Genomic DNA, 25,073 nt, shown 5'->3' with positions numbered 1-25,073 from the left:
CATAGAAGTACAGGATCTCCTCCTCTGTGTACAGTGTAAAGAGACATAGAAGTACAGGATCTTCTCTGTGTGTATAGTGTATAGTGACATAGAAGTGCAGGATCTCCTCCTCTGTGTGTACAGCGTATAGAGACATAGAAGTACAGGATCTTCTCTGTGTGTATAGTGTATAGAGACACAGAAGTGTAGGATCTCCTCCTCTGTGTACATTGTATAGTGACATAGAAGTGCAGGACCTCCTCCTCTGTGTGTACAGCGTATAGAGACATAGAAGTACAGGATCTTCTCTGTGTGTATAGAGACATAGAAGTGTAGGATCTCCTCCTCTGTGTGTACAGTGTATAGAGACATAGAAGTGCAGGATCTCCTCCTCTATGTTTACAGTGTATAGAGACATAGAAGTTCAGGATCTCCTCCTCGGTGTGTACAGTGTATAGAGATATAGAAGTGCAGGATTTTCTCTGTGTGTACAGTGTATAGAGACATAGAAGTGCAGGATCTCCTCCTCTGTGTGTACAGTGTAAAGAGACATAGAAGTACAGGATCTTCTCTGTGTGTATAGTGTATAGTGACATAGAAGTGTAGGATCTCCTCCTCTGTGTGTACAGTGTATAGGGACATAGAAGTGTAGGATCTCCTCCTCTGTGTGTGCAGTGTATAGAGACATAGAAGTGCAGAATCTCCTCCTCTGTGTGCAGCATATAGAGACATAGAAGTGCAGGATCTCCTCCTCTGTGTGTACAGTGTATAGAGACATAGAAGTGCAGGATCTCCTCCTTGGTGTGTACAGTGTAGAGAGATATAGAAGTGCAGGAACTTCTCTGTGTGTACAGTGTATAGAGACATAGAGGTGCAGGGTCTCCTCCTCTGTGTGTACAGTGTATAGAGATATAGAAGTGCAGGATCTCCTCCTCTGTGTGTACAGTGTATAGAGACATAGAAATGAAGGATCTCCTCCTCTGTGTGTATAGAGACATAGAAGTGCAGGATCTCCTCCTCTGTGTGTACAGTGTATAGAGACAGAGAAGTGTAGGATCTCTTCCTCTGTGTGTACAGTGCATAGAGACATAGAGGAGTAGGATCTCCTCCTCTGTGTGTACAGTGTATAGAGACATAGAAGTGCAGGATCTCCTCCTCTGTGTGTATAGAGATATAGAAGTGCAGGATCTCCTCCTCTGTGTGTACAGTGTATAGAGATATAGAAGTGTAGGATCTCCATCTCTGTGTGTACAGTGTATAGAGACATAGAAATGCAGGATCTCCTCCTCTGTATGTACAGTGTATAGAGACATAGAAGTGCAGGATCTCCTCCTCTGTGTACAGTGCATAGAGACATAGAAGTGCAGGGACTACTCTGTGTGTACAGTGTGTAGAGACATAGAAGTGCAGGAACTACTCCTCTGTGTGTTTACAGTATATAGAGACATAGAAGTGCAGGATCTCCTCCTCTCTGTGTACAGTGTATAGAGACATAGAAGTGCAGGATCTCCTCCTCTGTATGTACAGTGTATAGAGATATAGAAGTGCAGGATCTCCTCCTCTGTGTGTATAGAGACATAGAAGTGAAGGATCTTCTCCTCTGTGTGTACAGTGTATAGAGAAATAGAAGTGCAGAATCTCCTCCTCAGTGTGTACAGTGTATAGAGACACAGAAGCGCAGGATCTCCTCCTCTATGTGTACAGTGTATAGAGACATAGAAGTACAGGATCTCCTCCTCTGTGTGTACAGTGTAAAGAGACATAGAAGTACAGGATCTTCTCTGTGTGTACAGTGTATAGGGACATAGAAGTGTAGGATCTCCTCCTCTGTGTGTACAGTGTATAGAGACATAGAAGTGCAGAATCTCCTCCTCTGTGTGCAGCATATAGAGACATAGAAGTGCAGGATCTCCTCCTCTGTGTGTACAGTGTATAGAGACATAGAAGTGAAAGATCTCCTCCTCAGTGTGTACAGTGTATAGGGACATAGAAGTGTAGAATCTCCTCCTCTGTGTGTACAGTGTATAGAGACATAGAAGTGCAGGATCTCCTCATCTATGTGTTCAGTGCATAGAGACATAGAAGTGCAGGATCTCCTCCTCAGTGTGTACAGTGTATAGAGACACAGAAGCGCAGGATCTCCTCCTCTATGTGTACAGTGTATAGAGACATAGAAGTGTAGGATCTCCTCCTCTGTGTGTACAGTGTAAAGAGACATAGAAGTACAGGATTTTCTCTGTCTGTATAGTGTATAGTGACATAGAAGTGTAGGATCTCCTCCTCTGTGTGTACAGTGTATAGGGACATAGAAGTGTAGGATCTCCTCCTCTGTGTGTACAGTGTATAGAGACATAGAAGTGCAGAATCTCCTCCTCTGTGTGAAGCATATAGCGACATAGAAGTGCAGGATCTCCTCCTCTCTGTACAGTGTATAGAGACATAGAAGTGCAGGATCTCCTCCTCTGTGTGTACAGTGTAGAGAGACATAGAAGTGCAGGATCTCCTCCTTGGTGTGTACAGTGTAGAGAGATATAGAATTGCAGGATCTTCTCTGTGTGTACAGTGTATAGAGACATAGAGGTGCAGGGTCTCCTCCTCTGTGTGTACAGTGTAAAGAGACATAGAAGTGCAGGATCTCCTCCTTGGTGTGTACAGTGTAGAGAGATATAGAATTGCAGGATCTTCTCTGTGTGTACAGTGTATAGAGACATAGAGGTGCAGGATCTCCTCCTCTGTGTGTACAGTGTATAGAGAAATAGAAGTGCAGGATCTCCTCCTCTGTGTGTACAGTGTATAGAGATATAGAAGTGCAGGATCTCCTCCTCTGTGTGTACAGTGTATAGAGACATAGAAATTAAGGATCTCCTCCTCTGTGTGTATAGAGACATAGAAGTGCAGGATCTCCTCCTCTGTGTGTACAGTGTATAGAGACATAGAAATGAAGGATCTCCTCCTCTGTGTGTATAGAGACATAGAAGTGCAGGATCACCTCCTCTGTGTGTGTACAGTGTATAGAGACATAGAAGTGTAGGATCTCTTCCTCTGTGTGTACAGTGCATAGAGACATAGAAGTGTAGGATCTCCTCCTCTGTGTGAAGTGTATAGAGACATAGAAGTGTAGGATCTCCTCCTTTGTGTGTACAGTGTATAGAGACATAGAAGTGCAGGATCTCATCCTCTGTGTGTGTATAGAGATATAGAAGTGCAGGATCTCCTCCTCTGTGTGTACAGTGTATAGAGATATAGAAGTGTAGGATCTCCTCCTCTGTGTGTACAGTGTATAGAGACATAGAAGTGCAGGATCTCCTCCTCTGTGTGTACAGTGTATAGAGATATAGAAATGCAGGATCTCCTCCTCTGTATGTACAGTGTATAGAGACATAAAAGTGCAGGATATCCTCCTCTGTGTACAGTGCATAGAGACATAGAAGTGCAGGATCTCCTCTGTGTGTACAGTGTGTAGAGACATAGAAGTGCAGGAACTACTCCTCTGTGTGTATACAGTATATAGAGACATAGAAGTGCAGGATCTCCTCCTCTGTGTGTACAGTGTATAGAGACATAGAAGTGCAGGATCTCCTCCTCTGTGTACAGTGTATAGAGACATAGAAGTGCAGGATCTCCTCCTCTGTGTGTACAGTGTATAGAGATATAGAAGTGCAGGATCTTCTCTGTGTGTACAGTGTATAGAGACATAGAGGTAAAGGATCTCTTCCTCTGTGTGTACAGTGTATAGAGATATAGAAGTGCAGGATCTCCTCCTCTGTGTGTATAGAGACATAGAAGTGAAGGATCTCCTCCTCAGTGTGTACAGTGTATAGGGACATAGAAGTGTAGGATCTCCTCCTCTGCGTGTACAGTGTATAGAGACATAGAAGTGCAGGATCTCTTCCTCTATGTGTACAGTGTATAGAGACATAGAAGTGCAAGATCTCCTCCTCAGTGTGTACAGTGTATAGAGACACAGAAGCGCAGGATCTCCTCCTCTATGTGTACAGTGTATAGAGACATAGAAGTGCAGGATCTCCTCCTCTTTGTGTACAGTGTATTGAGACATAGAAGTGTAGGATCTCCTCCTCTTTGTGTACAGTGTATAGAGACATAGAAGTGTAGGATCTCCTCCTCTTTGTGTACATTGTATAGAGACATAGAAGTGTAGGATCTCCTACTCTGTATGTACAGTGTATAGATACATAAAAGTACAGGATCTCCTCCTCTCTGTACAGTGTATAGAGACATAGAAGTGCAGGATCTCCTTCTCTGTGTGTACAGTGTATAGAGATTTAGAAGTGCAGGATCTCCTCCTCTGTATATACAGTGTATAGAGATATAGAAGTGCAGGAGCTCCTCCTCTGTATGTACAGTGTATAGAGATATAGAAGTGCAGGATCTCCTCCTCTGTGTGTGCAGTGTATAGAGACATAGAAGTGCAGGATCTCACCCTCTGTTTACAGTGTATAGAGACATAAAAGTGCAGGATCTCCTCCTCTGTGTACAGTGCAAAGAGAGATAGAAGTGCAGGATCTCCTCCTCGGTGTGTACAGTGTATAGAGACATAGAAGTGCAGGATCTCCTCTGTATGTACAGTGTATAGAGATATAGAAGTGCAGGATCTCCTCCTCTGTGTGTACAGTGTATAGAGACATAGAAGTGCAGGATCTCCTCCTCTGTGTGTACAGTGTATAGAGATTTAGAAGTGCAGGATCTCCTCCTCTGTGTGTACAGTGTATAGAGATATAGAAATGAAGGATCTCCTCCTCTGTGTGTATAGAGACATAGAAGTGCAGGATCTCCTCCTCTGTGTGTACAGTGTATAGAGACATAGAAATAAAGGATCTCTTCCTCTGTGTGTATAGAGACATAGAAGTGCAGGATCTCCTCCTCTGTGTGTGTACAGTGTATAGAGACATAGAAGTGTAGGATCTCTTCCTCTGTGTGTACAGTGCATAGAGACATAGAAGTGTAGGATCTCCTCCTTTGTGTGTATAGTGTATAGAGACATAGAAGTGCAGGATCTCATCCTTTGTGTGTGTATAGAGATATAGAAGTGCAGGATCTCCTCCTCTGTGTGTACAGTGTATAGAGATATAGAAGTGTAGGATCTCCTCCTCTGTGTGTACAGTGTATAGAGACATAGAAGTGCAGGAACTACTCCTCTGTGTGTATACAGTATATAGAGACATAGAAGTGCAGGATCTCCTCCTCTCTGTGTACAGTGTATAGAGACATAGAAGTGCAGGATATCCTCCTCTGTGTACAGTGTATAGAGACATAGAAGTGCAGGATCTCCTCCTCTGTGTGTACAGTGTATAGAGATATAGAAGTGCAGGATCTTCTCTGTGTTTACAGTGTATAGAGACATAGAGGTGCAGGATCTCTTCCTCTGTGTGTACAGTGTATAGAGACATAGAAATAAAGGATCTCCTCCTCTGTGTGTATAGAGACATAGAAGTGCAGGATCTCCTCCTCTGTGTGTGTACAGTGTATAGAGACATAGAAGTGTAGGATCTCTTCCTCTGTGTGTACAGTGCATAGAGACATAGAAGTGTAGGATCTCCTCCTTTGTGTGTACAGTGTATAGAGACATAGAAGTGCAGGATCTCATCCTTTGTGTGTGTATAGAGATATAGAAGTGCAGGATCTCCTCCTCTGTGTGTACAGTGTATAGAGATATAGAAGTGTAGGATCTCCTCCTCTGTGTGTAAAGTGTATAGAGACATAGAAGTGTAGGATCTCCTCCTCTGTGTGTACAGTGTATAGAGATATAGAAATGCAGGATCTCCTCCTCTGTATGTACAGTGTATAGAGACATAGAAGTGCAGGATATCCTCCTCTGTGTACAGTGCATAGAGACATAGAAGTGCAGGGACTCCTCTTTGTGTACAGTGTGTAGAGACATAGAAGTGCAGGAACTACTCCTCTGTGTGTATACAGTATATAGAGACATAGAAGTGCAGGATCTCCTCCTCTCTGTGTACAGTGTATAGAGACATAGAAGTGCAGGAACTCCTCCTCTGTGTACAGTGTATAGAGACATAGAAGCGCAGGATCTCCTCCTCTGTGTGTACAGTGTATAGAGACATAGAAGTACAGGATCTCCTCCTCTGTGTACAGTGTAAAGAGACATAGAAGTACAGGATCTTCTCTGTGTGTATAGTGTATAGTGACATAGAAGTGCAGGATCTCCTCCTCTGTGTGTACAGCGTATAGAGACATAGAAGTACAGGATCTTCTCTGTGTGTATAGTGTATAGAGACACAGAAGTGTAGGATCTCCTCCTCTGTGTACATTGTATAGTGACATAGAAGTGCAGGACCTCCTCCTCTGTGCGTACAGTGTATAGAGACATAGAAGTACAGGATCTCCTCCTCTGTGTACAGTGTAAAGAGACATAGAAGTACAGGATCTTCTCTGTGTGTATAGTGTATAGTGACATAGAAGTGCAGGATCTCCTCCTCTGTGTGTACAGCGTATAGAGACATAGAAGTACAGGATCTTCTCTGTGTGTATAGTGTATAGAGACACAGAAGTGTAGGATCTCCTCCTCTGTGTATATTGTATAGAGACATAGAAGTGTAGGATCTCCTCCTCTGTGTGTACAGTGTATAGAGACATAGAAGTGCAGAATCTCCTCCTCTGTGTGCAGCGTATAGAGAAATAGAAGTGCAGGATCTCCTCCTCTATGTTTACAGTGTATAGAGACATAGAAGTGCAGGATCTCCTCCTCGGTGTGTACAGTGTATAGAGATATAGAAGTGCAGTATCTTCTCTGTGTGTACAGTGTATAGAGACATAGAAGTGCAGGATCTCCTCCTCTGTGTGTACAGTGTAAAGAGACATAGAAGTACAGGATCTTCTCTGTGTGTATAGTGTATAGTGACATAGAAGTGTAGGATCTCCTCCTCTGTGTGTACAGTGTATAGGGACATAGAAGTGTAGGATCTCCTCCTCTGTGTGTGCAGTGTATAGAGACATAGAAGTGCAGAATCTCCTCCTCTGTGTGCAGCATATAGAGACATAGAAGTGCAGGATCTCCTCCTCTGTGTGTACAGTGTATAGAGACATAGAAGTGCAGGATCTCCTCCTTGGTGTGTACAGTGTAGAGAGATATAGAAGTGCAGGAACTTCTCTGTGTGTACAGTGTATAGAGACATAGAGGTGCAGGGTCTCCTCCTCTGTGTGTACAGTGTATAGAGACATAGAAGTGCAGGATCTCCTCCTCTGTGTGTACAGTGTATAGAGACATAGAAATGAAGGATCTCCTCCTCTGTGTGTATAGAGACATAGAAGTGCAGGATCTCCTCCTCTGTGTGTACAGTGTATAGAGACAGAGAAGTGTAGGATCTCTTCCTCTGTGTGTACAGTGCATAGAGACATAGATGTGTAGGATCTCCTCCTCTGTGTGTACAGTGTATAGAGACATAGAAGTGCAGGATCTCCTCCTCTGTGTGTATAGAGATATAGAAGTGCAGGATCTCCTCCTCTGTGTGTACAGTGTATAGAGATATAGAAGTGTAGGATCTCCTCCTCTGTGTGTACAGTGTATAGAGACATAGAAGTGTAGGATCTTCTCCTCTGTGTGTACAGTGTATAGAGACATAGAAGTGGAGGATCTCCTCCTCTGTGTGTACAGTGTATAGAGATATAGAAATGCAGGATCTCCTCCTCTGTATGTACAGTGTATAGAGACATAGAAGTGCAGGATCTCCTCATCTGTGTACAGTGCATAGAGACATAGAAGTGCAGGGACTCCTCTGTGTGTACAGTGTGTAGAGACATGGAAGTGCAGGAACTACTCCTCTGTGTGTTTACAGTATATAGAGACATAGAAGTGCAGGATCTCCTCCTCTCTGTGTACAGTGTATAGAGACATAGAAGTGCAGGATCTCCTCCTCTGTGTACAGTGTATAGAGACATAGAAGTGCAGGATCTCCTCCTCTGTGTGTACAGTGTATAGAGATATAGAAGTGCAGGATCTTCTCTGTGTGCACAGTGTATAGAGACATAGAGGTGCAGGATCTCTTCCTCTGTGTGTACAGTGTATAGAGATATAGAAGTGCAGGATCTCCTCCTCTGTGTGTATAGAGACATAGAAGTGAAAGATCTCCTCCTCAGTGTGTACAGTGTATAGGGACATAGAAGTGTAGAATCTCCTCCTCTGTGTGTACAGTGTATAGAGAAATAGAAGCGCAGGATCTCCTCCTCAGTGTGTACAGTGTATAGAGACACAGAAGCGCAGGATCTCCTCATCTATGTGTACAGTGTATAGAGACATAGAAGTACAGGATCTCCTCCTCTGTGTGTACAGTGTAAAGAGACATAGAAGTACAGGATCTTCTCTGTCTGTATAGTGTATAGTGTATAGAGACATAGAAGTGAAAGATCTCCTCCTCAGTGTGTACAGTGTATAGGGACATAGAAGTGTAGAATCTCCTCCTCTGTGTGTACAGTGTATAGAGACATAGAAGTGCAGGATCTCCTCATCTATGTGTTCAGTGTATAGAGACATAGAAGTGCAGGATCTCCTCCTCTGTGTGTACAGTGTATAGAGACACAGAAGCGCAGGATCTCCTCCTCTGTGTGTACAGTGTAAAGAGACATAGAAGTGTAGGATCTCCTCCTCTGTGTGTACAGTGTATAGAGACATAGAAGTGTAGGATCTCCTCCTCTGTGTGTACAGTGTATAGAGACATAGAAGTGCAGAATCTCCTCCTCTGTGTGTACAGTGTATAGAGACATAGAAGTGCAGGATCTTCTCTGTCTGTATAGTGTATAGTGACATAGAAGTGTAGGATCTCCTCCTCTGTGTGTACAGTGTATAGGGACATAGAAGTGTAGGATCTCCTCCTCTGTGTGTACAGTGTATAGAGACATAGAAGTGCAGAATCTCCTCCTCTGTGTGAAGCATATAGAGACATAGAAGTGCAGGATCTCCTCCTATGTGTGTACAGTGTATAGAGACATAGAAGTGCAGGATCTCCTCCTTGGTGTGTACAGTGTAGAGAGATATAGAATTGCAGGATCTTCTCTGTGTGTACAGTGTATAGAGACATAGAGGTGCAGGGTCTCCTCCTCTGTGTGTACAGTGTATAGAGATATAGAAGTGCAGGATCTCCTCCTCTGTGTGTACAGTGTATAGAGACATAGAAATTAAGGATCTCCTCCTCTGTGTGTATAGAGACATAGAAGTGCAGGATCTCCTCCTCTGTGTGTACAGTGTATAGAGACATAGAAATGAAGGATCTCCTCCTCTGTGTGTATAGAGACATAGAAGTGCAGGATCACCTCCTCTCTGTGTGTACAGTGTATAGAGACATAGAAGTGTAGGATCTCTTCCTCTGTGTGTACAGTGCATAGAGACATAGAAGTGTAGGATCTCCTCCTTTGTGTGTACAGTGTATAGAGACATAGAAGTGCAGGATCTCTTCCTCTGTGTGTGTATAGAGATATAGAAGTGCAGGATCTCCTCCTCTGTGTGTGCAGTGTATAGAGACATAGAAGTGTAGGACCTCCTCCTCTGTGTGTACAGTGTATAGAGACATAGAAGTGCAGGATCTCTTCCTCTGTGTGTGTATAGAGATATAGAAGTGCAGGATCTCCTCCTCTGTGTGTACAGTGTATAGAGATATAGAAGTGTAGGATCTCCTCCTCTGTGTGTACAGTGTATAGAGACATAGAAGTGCAGGGTCTCCTCCTCTGTGTGTACAGTGTATAGAGATATAGAAATGCAGGATCTCCTCCTCTGTATGTACAGTGTATAGAGATATAGAAATGCAGGATCTCCTCCTCTGTATGTACAGTGTATAGAGACATAGAAGTGCAGGATATCCTCCTCTGTGTACAGTGCATAGAGACATAGAAGTGCAGGGACTCCTCTGTGTGTACAGTGTGTAGAGACATAGAAGTGCTGGAACTACTCCTCTGTGTGTATACAGTATATAGAGACATAGAAGTGTAGGATCTCTTCCTCTGTGTGTACAGTGCATAGAGACATAGAAGTGTAGGATCTCCTCCTTTGTGTGTACAGTGTATAGAGACATAGAAGTGCAGGATCTCATCCTTTGTGTGTGTATAGAGATATAGAAGTGCAGGATCTCCTCCTCTTTGTGTACAGTGTATAGAGATATAGAAGTGTAGGATCTCCTCCTCTGTGTGTACAGTGTATAGAGACATAGAAGTGTAGGATCTCCTCCTCTGTGTGTACAGTGTATAGAGACATAGAAGTGCAGGATCTCCTCCTCTGTGTACAGTGTATAGAGACATAGAAGTGCAGGATCTCCTCCTCTGTGTGTACAGTGTATAGAGATATAGAAATGCAGGATCTCCTCCTCTGTATGTACAGTGTATAGAGACATAGAAGTGCAGGATATCCTCCTCTGTGTACAGTGCATAGAGACATAGAAGTGCAGGGACTCCTCTTTGTGTACAGTGTGTAGAGACATAGAAGTGCAGGAACTACTCCTCTGTGTGTATACAGTATATAGAGACATAGAAGTGCAGGATCTCCTCCTCTCTGTGTACAGTGTATAGAGACATAGAAGTGCAGGATCTCCTCCTCTGTGTACAGTGTATAGAGACATAGAAGTGCAGGATCTCCTCCTCTGTGTGTACAGTGTATAGAGATATAGAAGTGCAGGATCTTCTCTGTGTTTACAGTGTATAGAGACATAGAGGTGCAGGATCTCTTCCTCTGTGTGTACAGTGTATAGAGATATAGAAGTGCAGGATCTCATCCTCTGTGTGTATAGAGACATAGAAGTGAAGGATCTCCTCCTCAGTGTGTACAATGTATAGGGACATAGAAGTGTAGGATCTACTCCTCTGTGTGTACAGTGTATAGAGACATAGAAGTGCAGGATCTCCTCCTCTATGTGTACAGTGTATAGAGACATAGAAGTGCAAGATCTCCTCCTCAGTGTGTACAGTGTATAGAGACACAGAAGCGCAGGATCTCCTCCTCTATGTGTACAGTGTATAAAGACATAGAAGTGTAGGATCTCCTCCTCTTTGTGTACAGTTTATAGAGACATAGAAGTGTAGGATCTCCTACTCTGTATGTACAGTGTATAGAGACACAGAAGCACAGGATCTCCTCCTCTATGTGTACATTGTATAGATACATAAAAGTACAGGATCTCCTCCTCTCTGTACAGTGTATAGAAACATAGAAGTGCAGGATCTCCTCCTCTGTATGTACAGTGTATAGAGATATAGAAGTGCAGAATCTCCTCCTCTGTGTGTGCAGTGTATAGAGACATAGAAGTGCAGGATCTCCTCCTCTGTGTACAATGCAAAGAGACATAGAAGTGCAGGATCTCCTCCTCGGTGTGTACAGTGTATAGGGACATAGAAGTGTAGGATCTCCTCCTCTGTGTGTACAGTGTATAGAGACATAGAAGTGCAGGATCTCCTCCTCTATGTGTACAGTGTATAGAGACATAGAAGTGCAAGATCTCCTCCTCAGTGTGTACAGTGTATAGAGACACAGAAGCGCAGGATCTCCTCCTCTATGTGTACAGTGTATAGAGACATAGAAGTGTAGGATCTCCTCCTCTTTGTGTACAGTGTATAGAGACATAGAAGTGTAGGATCTCCTCCTCTTTGTGTACAGTGTATAGAGACATAGAAGTGTAGGATCTCCTCCTCTTTGTGTACAGTGTATAGAGACATAGAAGTGTAGGATCTCCTACTCTGTATGTACAGTGTATAGAGACACAGAAGCGCAGGATCTCCTCCTCTATGTGTACATTGTATAGATACATAAAAGTACAGGATCTCCTCCTCTCTGTACAGTGTATAGAGACATAGAAGTGCAGGATCTCCTCCTCTGTGTGTACAGTGTATAGAGATTTAGAAGTGCAGGATCTCCTCCTCTGTATGTACAGTGTATAGAGATATAGAAGTGCAGGATCTCCTCCTCTGTATGTACAGTGTATAGAGATATAGAAGTGCAGGATCTCCTCCTCTGTGTGTGCAGTGTATAGAGACATAGAAATGCAGGATCTCATCCTCTGTTTACAGTGTGTAGAGACATAGAAGTGCAGGATCTCCTCCTCTGTGTACAGTGCAAAGAGTCATAGAAGTGCAGGATCTCCTCCTCGGTGTGTACCGTGTATAGAGACATAGAAGTGCAGGATCTCCTCAGTGTATACAGTGTATAGAGACATAGAAGTGCAGGATCTCCTCTGTATGTACAGTGTATAGAGATATAGAAGTGCAGGATCTCCTCCTCTGTGTGTACAGTGTATAGAGACATAGAAGTACAGGATCTCCTCTGTATGTACAGTGTATAGAGATATAGAAGTGCAGGATCTCCTCCTCTGTGTGTACAGTGTATAGAGACATAGAAGTGCAGGATCTCCTCCTCTGTGTGTACAGTGTATAGAGACATAGAAGTACAGGATCTCCTCCTCTATGTACAGTGTATAAAGACATTGAAGTGCAGGATCTCCTCCTCTGTGTGCGCAGTGTATAGAGACATAGAAGTGCAGGATCTCCTCTGTGTGTACAGTGTATAGAGACATAGAAGTGCAGGATCTCCTCCTCTGTGTGTACATTGTATAGAGAAATAGAGGTGCAGGATCTCCTCCTCTGTGTGCACATTGTATAGAGACATAGAAGTGCAGGATCTCCTCCTCTATGTGTACAGTGTATAGAGACATAGAAGTGCAGGATCTCCTCCTCTGTGTGTACAGTGTATAGAGACATAGAAGTGCAGGATCTCCTCTGTGTTTAGAGTGTATAGAGACATAGAAGTGCAGGATCTCCTCCTCTGTGTGTACATTGTATAGAGACATAGAAGTGCAGGATCTCCTCTGTGTTTACAGTGTATAGAGACATAGAAGTGCAGAATCTCCTCCTCTGTGTGTACAGTCTATAGAGATATAGAAGTGCAGGATCTCCTCCTCTGTGTGTACATTGTATAGAGACATAGAAGTGCAGGATCTCCTCCTCTGTGTGTACAGTGTGTAGAGACATAGAAGTGCAGGATCTCCTCCTCTGTGTGTACATTGTATAGAGACATAGAAGTGCAGGATCTCCTCTGTGTATACAGTGTATAGAGACATAGAAGTGCAGGATCTCCTCCTCTGTGTGTACAGTGTATAGAGATATAGAAGTGCAGGATCTCCTCCTCTGTGTGTACAGTGTATAGAGACATAAACTGCATACACTGTTATTGGCTGCATGACAACAACCTACAGTTCAAATACAAAGTTTCTTCAGGCCCCAGGTGAGAAACAGTGCCTGCAGCCCAGGTGTGCGCACCTGCTGGCATAGCTCTGCTCGGTATTCGGGTTATGGTATGTACACTTTTGTATTAATGAACTGTTAATCAATAAGAATCAAAGCAGGAAGACGTGGTGAGTGCTCCGACCATTTTGTGTCTCTTCAGCCTGATACAATTGCATATACATATATGTTATCGTTTGTGTAGCACACCTATGAGATCCTGCAGAGATACCTATGCCCACTCACCATATGTAACACCTTTCATAGTCACCTCACATGGGCAGTGCCAGGTACCTGTCTATATTACTGGTGATAATAATAATAATAGTCACTTATTTCTTAGAAGCTATACAACTGACCTGTGTCGAGGTAGGAGTCCATAGTTGCCATGATTGAATCTCCTGTTGACTTCTTTTTCTGCCATGTAGTTCCCTAAACTTTTTGGCAACATTTTTTGAAGTAAGTTTAAAAACCGAGAAAGCTTTGCAATGTCTCCTGGATAGCCATTAGTAGAGACACGATTGGAAATCCAAGCACCTTTTCTTGTGCTTAGAAAAACCTTATAAGAAAAAGAAAAATAGAATAATCCATAACATTTCAAAGAGAAAAAAAAATAGGTTACCATGGGTCTAATAAAAATAAAAGCCAACTATCGGATGGATAGAAATATAACATGTTGGCTTCACGATCACTATTTGCTATCTATGACTGGAGATTTTTTTATGTGATGTAAAAAACAAAATGCAACTAGAGCTATACCTGTTTCTTAGTCTTAAAGGGGTACTCTACTGGAAAACATTTTTTCTTTGTAAATTACCTGGTGTCAGAAAGTTAAACAGATTTGTAAATGACGTCTATTAAAAAATCTTAATCCTTCCAGTACTTATCAGCTGATGTATACTACAGAGGAAGTTCTTTTCTTCTTGAATTTCCTTTCTGTCTGATCACAGTGCTCTCTGTTGACACCTCTGTCTGTCTCAGGAACTATACAGAGCAGGAGAGGTTTTCTATGGGGATTTGCTCCTGCTTCCTAAAATAGACAGAGGTGTCAGCAGAGAGCACTGTGGTCAGACAGAAAAGAAATAATAATAAAAAAAAGAACTTACTATGGATCATAAAGCAGCTGATAAGTACTGGAAGGATTAGGATTTTTAAATAGAAGTAATTTACAAATCTGTTTAACTTTCTGGCACCAGTTGATTAAAAACATTTTTTTTTCCAGTGGAGTACCCCTTTAAACCCACAAGATATGGGTGAATTCATACACACCAGATTTGTTGCATCTGAAAAGGGGATAGGAGAAAACTTTGGGCATGCTGCAGAAACATCCCCAATCAGATATATACAATTTATTTCAGATATAGAAATTTCCAGAAGAGGACCTTTATCCTTTAGTAGATATTTAGACAAAACTTTACAAGAACACTATCTCCAAAATTTGACATTAAACCTCTTTAGCAGAATAATTGACAGAAACACTACATCTCTCTCTGATATTTAGGGTTGTATAGGATTTAGCTGGTAATATTAGTTATATCAAATATCATTATTCATTTGAACTAATTATCGATAGGATGCCACATTCAGTATAAACCCTGTTTATTCTACCAACAACTAACTCCCAATCCTAACTAACAGGATCTACACCATGGATTTCAATCATCTGGAATGGAGTGCTAATTAGTAACTCCCAATCCTAACAGGATCTGCCTATTAGTATGGGACACTATAAAAAAAGACCATCATGCCATGGAGACCTATATCTAGCCATTGAAAAAGGGGGATTCCCCTGAAACGCATCTGGCCTTATCAGAACCACTTATTAATAGTAAAACGTATTTTTTATTGCCAATCAGTTTAAAAATCGTTAACACACAGTTCTCTTTGTTCCAATGTATCTGAAAATTAGCAGCCTTGCTGCATAACCTACAACTGATATATTGGTATAGCTGCAGACTATACCTATTTGCTGTAGGGAACTGCGGCAGAACTTAAAAACACAGACGCATAGCCCGTCCGACGTTTCGCCACAGGCAGTGGCTTTGTCGAGGACTTGGGGGCAATGGGGCAGATCCGCGCCTTATCACAGGTGAGACAGCCGACAATCCCTCGCATAGCGGAGTCAACACATCCCGACATCACACACCACCAAAGCTGCAATTATCATCTTTCATACAGGTATTTTTGTATCTGCAGCCCGTGCCATCCTGTATAGTTCATCCAGCGGGACAGACTATATCGCTATTATACTGCTACTCTGCTATCTCTGGTTGTCCAGCAATTACTTAATCTTGCATAGGAACTACCTATATAAATCAAACTGTTATTCAACAAAGTTTTATGTGACTGGCATCTGATATATTAATTCAGTCATCCTGGTTATCGCTGTATATTGGATACAACATAACCCACGCTAATAACTGACTTTCAGCAGACCATCAGAGACAATTCATTAAGGTGGCATATCCTCATTCCTATGTACTTATTTAGTTTTATTTTATACCTATAACTGTTTTCTTAATTCTATCATTATTTTATACATTTTTTATCAACTATTTATTACTGGATCTGGAGCAAGGGCCCTGCCCAGAAACCAGTCTCTGTATTTAATTAATTAATTAGGCTATTTTATATGAAACCAGCTACTTTGTATTTCTCTAGTTACACTTTCAATTAATTACACACCATTATATCATTTCTTTCCTTGAGGACTGATTTCCATGATTATTGTTATTTACTTAAAGGGGTACTCCGGTGAAAAATGTTTTTTTTAAATTTATTTATTTTTTTGAACTGGTGCCAGAAAGTTAAACCGATTTGTAAATTACAATAAAATTTTTTATTTTTATTGTTCCAGTACTTATTAGCTGCTGTATGCTAGAGAGGAAATTCTTTGCTTTTTGAATTTTTCTTTTGTCTTGTCCACAGTGCTCTCTGCTGACACCTCTGTCCTTGTCAGGAACTGTCCAGAGCAGCATAGGTTTGCTATGGGGATTTTCTCCTGCTCTTTACAGTTCCTGATACAGGCATCAGGTGTCAGCAGATAGCACTGTGGACAAGACAACAAAGAAATTCAAAAAAGAAAATAATTTTCTCTGTCGCATACAGCTGCTAAAAAGTACTGGAAGGAAAAAGATTTTTTTAATAGAAGTAATTTACAAATCTGTTTAACTTTCTGGCACCAGTTGATTTAAAAATTTTTTTTTCCACCAGAGTACCCCTTTAAACCCAGAAGATACATTTGCTCCTCAATGTTTGTTTAAAGGGGTACTCTGCCCCTAGACATCTTATCCCCTATCCAAAGAACCCCCTGTCGTCTTGTGAACGGAGCGAACTTTGCTCCGTGCCTAATGGCTGGCAATGCAGGGGCCGGAGCCTTGTGACATCACACCCCGCCCCCCTTAATGTCACGCCACACCCCATCAGTGCAAGTCTATGGGAGGGGAGTAGGCATCCGCTATGCCCCCTCCCATAGACTTGCATTGAAGGGGTGGGGCATGACGACATGAGAAGGGCTGGGGCCTGCAAAATCTGCAGCAGATTACATTGACCTCAAATGGGTCTGTTGCAGGAAACTCGTGGGCTACTTGTCCGTATGAGTGTTCCCTTAGTGCTCATTCACACCGGCCCAGGCAGACATTCTGCACAGAGCAGGCACTGACTGATTAAGCAGGCGATAGGGCCGCTTGGAAATGGACTGTCTATATTAACGGCAATGTATTTCTTAGAATTCTGTTGTGGGTGCCACTTTCTCTTTACACTCATACACAGCTTGTATTCAATACTCTGATCTGCTGTGTAAAATTCTTCTCCATCTATTTGCTGCCATCTTTCAGAGAAAAGTGAGTGAGAGCTATAAGAGAGATATGACATCGCATCTATGTTGGAAGCAGCAGGAAAGCCGTTTATGTGAAGTAGCTACACAAGGCAGCAAAATAGTAGGAGATTTTTTTATTTATAAAGTTGCATTCAGGAAGCAACAATAATAAAAAATAAAAAAAACAGTGCAAAGGTGTCTATAGCCTTTAAATTATAAATACTGTGAAATTTCTTCATGACAATGGTCTTCCCAAAGAAAATGGCCAGTATGCATAATGTTTGGTGGAACCAAAAATCAGTCCCAGAAAATCTAGTAGGGACAAGGGTGGGTGGGTTTCATAAAGATGTTTCACAGTTCTTGAAATACAATTTCTAATGCAAGATACATGCCTGTTGTGCTGTCCGACTTAGTTCCACAGCTATGTCACCTCCAGAGTTGCCAATTCCGATCACCACAATCCTTTTGTCTTTAAAATTATCGGGGACTTTATAATCTCGACTGTGCATGTATTGTCCTCTAAACTTTTCAATCCCTTAAAGGGAATAAACAATAAAGGGAGTGAGTCAACTTGTAAAATGCTTTAAACAACAGTTCTACAGTAAGTAATAATACTTTAGAAATGTTTTTTTTTCTCTTGCTTTAAGGTGCAAATAGAAACGTACACAAGAATGTACTGCCAATATGCTTAACAGAACGGAATAAAATAAATTATTAATAATTCAAATCAATATTATGTAAAGTCCTACAAGCTATGTGACAAACTGAATCTAGGCAATGAGCAAAATCCATGGCCAAAACTGGATCAAATCTGTAAGTAACACAAGCAGAATTCATTGTTTATTTTGGTGCAGAGTCTAAAGTTAGTTTGGTAGGAAATTGTTTAAACCATTAGAGACTGGCAAAAAGGAAAAGGAGAAAGAATCACATGACCACAGGAAATCCTATAATGCCTTACAAACAGCTCTGCCAGCCAACCAGGAGGCAGCATTAGGGTGATGTCAGAGCAGCTATAACAGCCTATGACCATAACTTCAGCAACCATATTAGAGATATCAGGTGTTAGGTGAAGATCTCTGTGAGGGACAGTGAGCAGTGAACAACACAGAGAGGAGTAGGAGCCACATACATAATAACTAGTAAAGCAGCAGAGAGCGTTCTGCAGTTCTGTCAGTGCAAAATTTGTTTTCACTGGAAGTTAAGTGTGACAGTTCTTTTGCACTAATTGTGAAGGCCGCATAGAGGGTTTTGTGTCAATTCTGTGCATTTTCTAGGACGCCAATCCTGTTGCTATGCCATGAATGGGAATTATTATTCACAGCTTGTAAAAAGCCATTGCTTCTTCAATTTCCGGGTGCAAAAACTGTTGCTACTCGCAGAAAGGGATAATTTTTGGACTACTTGGAAAACGACATTGCTTCTTTCAAACCCTCTGTGTGCATATAAACACTGGCAGGTATCCATCACCAAAATTAATTTTGAACTTTTTTTTATTTTAACAAACATAAAAAATCTGCTAGTGCAATGTGTTTTTATTCAACCTGTTAGTTACCACCAAGTAACACTCGCTTACCCTTACATGTTGTCATATCTTTGAAATTAACTTGAACTAACAGTGTTGTACAGAGGGTTTAGGATCTTAGTGATTCTGATCAAGAACCATTACACATGATAAAAACAAATGTGGAACTGAATAAATATGAAAATACTGGAAATTTATAACTAATATTGGCGCTGCTACCCAATCTCAGGGTCTCTTTGCTTTGACCCTGGTTTGGCTAGTATTAGATGGTTTTATTTAGTTCTGAGAGATTTGCATACATATTGGGGGATGAAATTGAGGTGAAATCAGATTAGAATTCTTGGTTATAGGTTAAATATTTTTTAGATATCTAGGAATTTTTAACTAGGAAAGTCCGTCCTATAATATAGTTGTCACTTGTGTCTTAACTATAATATATGCTGTGATAACAGATACAGTTACCTGGAAATGAAGACAATGGTAAGTGAGGAAATGTATGATGTCCACTACAGATCAGCACAGCGTCATACACAGCTTCTTCTTGGTGTCCTTCCTTTTCAGTGGTGACAATCCATTGGCCAGTGGTTGAGAAGCTCGGGCTTCTCTTAATGCTGAACACTGTAGTCTGAAATACATTGACATAATGTAGAAGATAATGTTAGCAGATTATGTATCACAGATGAGAGACCTGAACCTACTGTAGAGAAGGGCAAAAACAAGTCTCATCTGGCATTTAATGGAGCTGATAGTGGTTGCCAAACTTATTAAAACCCCTTTTTATTTAGCAGTTAAGTGTTACAGATTCAGATCCAAGCTACTGAAGTGCCTAGCACGCCTCCCTCACCTCTTGAAGCTTATTTGTGGTGTCGGGTGAGGGTAATGTGCAATTGACCTTTATGTGATGCCAGGGTGTGTTTAGCCTATACACCACCCTGTGAAACTTAACCGCTCCTTCTGGGCATTTTATGGGGTAATAAGTACTCTGACGCAAGGTTATGGAAAAACTAAATTTACTGAGGCAGGATAGATGATAAAATCGATTACAGCTCAGATTGGTATAAAAAGAGGTGCGGGGTGAACCTTGGAAGCTCATCGGCTTGCTGGGACTTGTAGTTGATTGTGCTGTGTATGACTGACTTGCTGTATGGCAACCCACACTTAACTTTAGTGACTTGATTGAGGGTGCATTCACACCACGTTTTTGCAATGCAGTTCCCGTATCAGGTTTTTGATGAAAAACTGATTCCTCAAAACCGGACTAAACTGTATCAAAACGTGTGTACAAATTTTAACTCGTATACAGTTAAAAACCGTATACAGTTTAAAAAATGATGTCCGGCTGCATACATTTTTTAAGAAAAAAAATGCATACATTTTTAACTTATGAATAAAGTTTCACTTGTTTTATTGAAATTCCAAGAAAAAAAACTGTGCAAAGTCAAAAACTGTATGGTGAAAACCGGATGGAACCATACGCACATACAGTTCTGGACAGTTCCCATTGACTCCCATGTGTAAAAAAAAAATGTATATGGTTTAATACAGTTTTTCACCCGGACCAAAAACCGCGGTAGGCTATGGTTTTGGGTACGGAAAAAAAAACTGACAAAATCTTACAGGATGCAAAACGGACACAACCTGATGCATCTTTTGGCATACGATTTTCAAGGGAGAGTCAATACATACGGTTTTCAATACGGTTCTATACGGTTTTCACATAGAAATACACATAGACTGACTTAAATTGGATCCCCGGGACTTTAGTGCTTACCACTAGACTTGACATTTGCCTGGGTGCAGGGGTTATGACTTAGCAGATGCATGGTTGCAGGATTAGACTTGAGGCCTCCTCAGAACACCTCATACTTACTTCAGATTTCCCCTGAATCCTGAGTAGTGTGGGCCCAAGACGGACACTGAAGGCAACTTCTGCCACACAGGATGGGTAGTATGCTATATTCTGTACTGGGTCACCACATAATTATTGTACAGGGCTCTGTCAGCCAAGGAGGGCATAGGAAGTGAGGGCAAGTGAGAAGGTGTGCCAGGCTCTGGGACTTGAGCCACTAAGCTCCACCTCCTTGACACTTAGCTGAGCAAGTCTCAATATAAGCATGCTGCAATGTCAACTGATAAAGAAAAATGGGTTGACTGAAATAATAATGCATTCTGCATTTGTTTGCAAGCCAAAGAAATAAATATCTATCAGACCACTTACTCACTTGCTTGTCAAATTAAGAAAGATGCAAGTTTTAACCATTGCTCAGCAGAGTGCAAGATCCCTGTGTGGAATACTATGCATCTCTGCTTCAGAAGGACAAATGTCCCGGTACCGTATCCTATCTGGTCCCTTTTGTTGTGGGTCCCCATGGCCGGAGTCCCTGGGACGTCGGGGTCCCAGTTGTCTGGTTCGCCCCTGGTCGCCTCTCATCCAACTGGTGGCTGTCCAGTGGCCACTTGAGATTTGGACGTATCAGATTGAATAAATGTAAATAAATAGTTAATTACCTGGCCATAGTGTAGCAGGACCTGCGGGTCACGTGGTTAGGTGAATTTTATGGTATTTCTGCTTGAGGACCTTTGGAGGTCCCTGTGACGTAGTCAATCCCATCACACTGTGTAACAGTGAATGACGGATGTTCGGACCAATCGGGTTAGCCACGCCCCCTGCCCATCTAAGGGCGTGGCGGTCATGTTCTCGCTCTCTTGTTCCTGTGCAAGCAAGCAAGAAGCATCTGCGCTGCTGAGATCAGTGAATCTAGGCCTGAACCTTGCGGCGTCGGCCGATAACTTCTAATTTCTGAGTGTATCAATCCCCACGCACTCTGCAAAATCACCGGACCTTATCTATCCCCTAAATCCGGACGGATCTGCAATAACTACCCTAAATTCAGAGACTTTTAATATCTTTCAAGGTCCGCAACAATTGTCAGTCATTGAGATATATAGAGACTGTTTGCTTGAGACTGTCATTGTTCATTGGATGTACTGCAATCATCTAAGTAAAGTTTGTTCAAGTTCAAGTACATTGTGGACCTTCAGTCATTTTATTACATGCACCTATCGTTTCTGGGAAGGGCGGCGATAGGCCGGAGAATTACCTCAGCATACTAGCCCTCAGCCTGGCGTCACGAACTCAATGGTTAACATTAACCCCTTATCTACTACAACATCCCAACTACCCTACACCCCCCAGGGCTACCACAAAGCCTTTTTGACGTCACGAACAGGATACGGTTGTGCGCCTACTACTGTCGCCATTAGTGAAAGTGTATTCCCCCCAGAAAAAGAACTTTATTCATGTGCTGTAAACCGTGTTGCTGTGTACAGGAACGGTGCTTGTGGTGCACCATACAAGGGGGATAAGAGAAAAGTAAGGGGAGAGGCGAAAATTCTGTTACAACTAAGATGTGTAAACTGCGCAATGAGTTCATGCTGCGATCCGTTGGTCCGGTCGGCACAGGCGGAGCCGAACTGCTGCCGGAAAAGCGCGCGAACAAAGCCCGCTCTGTGCCACGCCCCGCCCCTGGGCGTGGCCACCAAGTGGCTGTGTCGCAGCCAAAAGGGAACTCAGAGATACAGGAGTCATTTCTGGAGGGACCGGAAGTCGGGGCTGCACCCACAGTGTCCTTCCTGCCCAGCACCATTTTGAAGAAGCCCACTATAAAAGACACCACGCAGAGCAACCTCTTCAGTCTGCATGGAGAGTCGGAGAGTACAGACATGGCGGAGAGCAGCGTTCCACGTGGTGAAGTTGTCAAAATGGCGCCAGAAACATGGAAAGTTGTGGCAGTCGCAGTCCAACTTTTTCAAGAGCTTGCTGACCGTCTGCAGCGGTTGTCATTAGACGAAGAGGTTGTCATTAGACGAAGACCTCCTTGCCGTTGCCCCTGACTACGATCCTTGCTGCTTGCCCTGACCTTCTGCTACGTCCAACCCTGCTCTTGTCTAATCCCTTTTACCGCGCATATCTCAGCAGTCAGAGAGGTTGAGCCATTGCCAGTGGATACGACCTGGTTGCTACCGCCGCTGCAAGTCCATCCCGCTTTGCGGCGGGCTCTGGTGAAAACCAGTAGCAACTTAGAACCGGTCCACCGACACGGTCCACGCCAATCCCTCTCTGACACAGAGGATCCACATCCAGCCTGCCGAATCCTGACAGTAGATCCGGCCATGGATCCTGCTGAGGTCCCGCTGCCAGTTGTCGCTGACCTTACCACGGTGGTCGCCCAGCAGTCGCAACAGATAGCGCAACAAGGTCACCAGCTGTCTCAACTAACTGTGATGCTACAGCAGCTTCTACCACAGCTTCAGCAACCATCTCCTCCGCCAGCTCCTGCACCTCCTCCGCAGCGAGTGGCCGCATCCAGCCTCCGTTTATCATTGCCGGGCAAGTTTGATGGGGACTCTAAACTTTGCCATGGTTTTCTCTCGCAATGTTCCCTGCATTTGGAGATAATGTCGGACCAATTTCCAACTGAAAGGTCAAAGGTGGCTTTCGTGGTCAGCCTTCTGTCTGGGAAAGCCCTGTCATGGGCCACACCGCTCTGGGACCGCAATGATCCTGTCAGTGCCTCTGTACACTCTTTCTTCACAGAGATTTGAAGTGTCTTCGAGGAACCAGCCCGAGCCTCTTCTGCCAAGACTGCCCTGCTGAACCTGGTCCAGGGTAATACTTCTGTTGGCGAGTACGCCATCCAATTCCGTACTCTCGCCTCTGAATTGTCCTGGAATAACGAGGCCCTCTGCGCGACCTTCAAAAAAGGCCTATCCAGTAACATCAAAAATGTGCTGGCCGCACGAGAAATCCCTGCTAACTTGCATGAACTTATTCATCTGGCCACCCGCATTGACATGCGTTTTTCCGAAAGGCGTCAGGAGCTCCGCCAGGATATGGACTTTGTTCGCACGAGGCGGTTCTCTCCCCGGCTCCTCTCTCCTCTGGTCCGCTGCAATCTGTTCCTGTGCCTTCCGCCGTGGAGGCTATGCAAGTAGACCGGTCTCGCCTGACACCTCAAGAGAGGAAACACCGCCGCATTGAGAACCTATGCCTGTACTGTGCCAGTACCGAACACTTCTTGAAGGATTGTCCCATCCGACCTCCACGTCAGGAAAGACGCACTCCGATTCCGCACAAAGGTGAGACAGCTCTAGGTGTGAACTCTGCTTCTCCACATCTTACTGTGCCTGTGCGGATTTCTTCTTCTACCTTCTCCTTCTCAACTGTGGCCTTCTTGGATTCCGGATCTGCAGGAAATTTTATTTTGGCCTCTTTCGTTAACAGGTTCAACATCCCAGTGACCAGTCTCGCAAGACCCCTCTACATCGCCTCTGTTAATGGTGAAAGATTGGACTGTACTGTGCGTTACCGCACGGAACCCCTCTTAATGTGCATTGGACCCCATCATGAAAAGATTGAATTTCTGGTCCTCTCTAACTGCACTTCTGAAATTCTTCTTGGACTACCTTGGCTTCAATGCCATTCCCCTACCCTCGATTGGACCACCGGGGAGATCAAGAACTGGGGTACTACTTGCCACAAAAAGTGTCTCATGTCTGCTCCCAGTCCTGTCAGTCAAAACCCTATGGCTCCTCCGATACCAGGTCTCCCCAAGGCCTATCTGGACTATGCTGATGTTTTTTGCAAAAAAACAAGCAGAGACTTTGCCTCCTCACAGGCCTTATGACTGTCCTATTGACCTCCTCCCTGGTACTACTCCACCCCGGGGCAGAATCTATCCTCTGTCTGCTCCGGAAACACAAGCCATGACGGAGTACATCCAAGAAAATTTAAAAAGGGGATTTATCCGCAAGTCTTCCTCCCCTGCCGGAGCTGGATTCTTCTTCGTCTCCAAAAAAGACGGCTCCTTACGACCTTGCATTGATTACCGCGGTCTTAATAAAATCATTATAAAAAACCGCTATCCCCTACCTCTTATCTCGGAACTCTTTGACCGCCTACGTGGCGCCAACATCTTTACCAAATTGGATTTAAGAGGTGCATATAATCTCATCCGCATCAGGGAAGGGAACGAGTGGAAGACCGCGTTTAACACCAGAGATTGACACTTTGAATATCTGGTTATGCCTTTTGGGCTTTGCAACGCCCCTGCCGTCTTCCAGGACTTTGTAAATGAAATTTTTCGTGATCTATTTTATACCTGTGTTGTGGTCTACCTGGACGATATTTTGATTTTTTCTTCTAACCTAGAAGAACACCGTCGGCATGTCCGCATGGTTCTTCAGAGACTTCGGGACAATCAGTTATATGCCAAAATGGAAAATGTCTCTTTGAATGTCAATCTCTTCCCTTCCTAGGATATTTAGTCTCTGGCCAGGGACTCCAAATGAACCCGGACAAACTATCAGCTGTATTGGATTGGCCACGCCCCTCCGGACTCCGAGCTATCCAACGTTTCTTAGGGTTTGCCAATTACTACAGACAATTTATTCCACATTTTTCCACTATTGTGGCCCCAATTGTGGCCCTAACCAAGAAAAACGCCAACCCTAAGTCCTGACCTC

The 25,073-nt window shown here is 43.2% G+C and overlaps 1 protein-coding gene across 4 annotated transcripts in view; it reads right to left on the bottom strand.

The window, feature by feature from the left end:
- Positions 1-25,073, bottom strand: part of LOC130275545 (flavin-containing monooxygenase 5-like) — a 214,437-nt gene that overhangs the window by 53,077 nt on the left and 136,287 nt on the right. For all 4 annotated transcript variants that reach the window (XM_056523611.1, XM_056523614.1, XM_056523612.1 and 1 more), the window contains 3 exons: positions 19,011-19,173; positions 17,419-17,561; positions 13,569-13,768 (listed from right to left, as the gene is read on the bottom strand). In XM_056523611.1, coding sequence (XP_056379586.1) covers positions 13,569-13,768; positions 17,419-17,561; positions 19,011-19,173 — 506 coding nt within the window. The remainder of the gene's footprint in view (positions 1-13,568; positions 13,769-17,418; positions 17,562-19,010; positions 19,174-25,073) is intronic.

This window comes from Hyla sarda, chromosome 6, assembly GCF_029499605.1.
Source record: "Hyla sarda isolate aHylSar1 chromosome 6, aHylSar1.hap1, whole genome shotgun sequence".
NCBI lineage: Eukaryota > Metazoa > Chordata > Amphibia > Anura > Hylidae > Hyla > Hyla sarda.
Note: the sequence above shows the minus strand (reverse complement) of the source record. Positions and strands in the feature narration are given on the sequence as shown.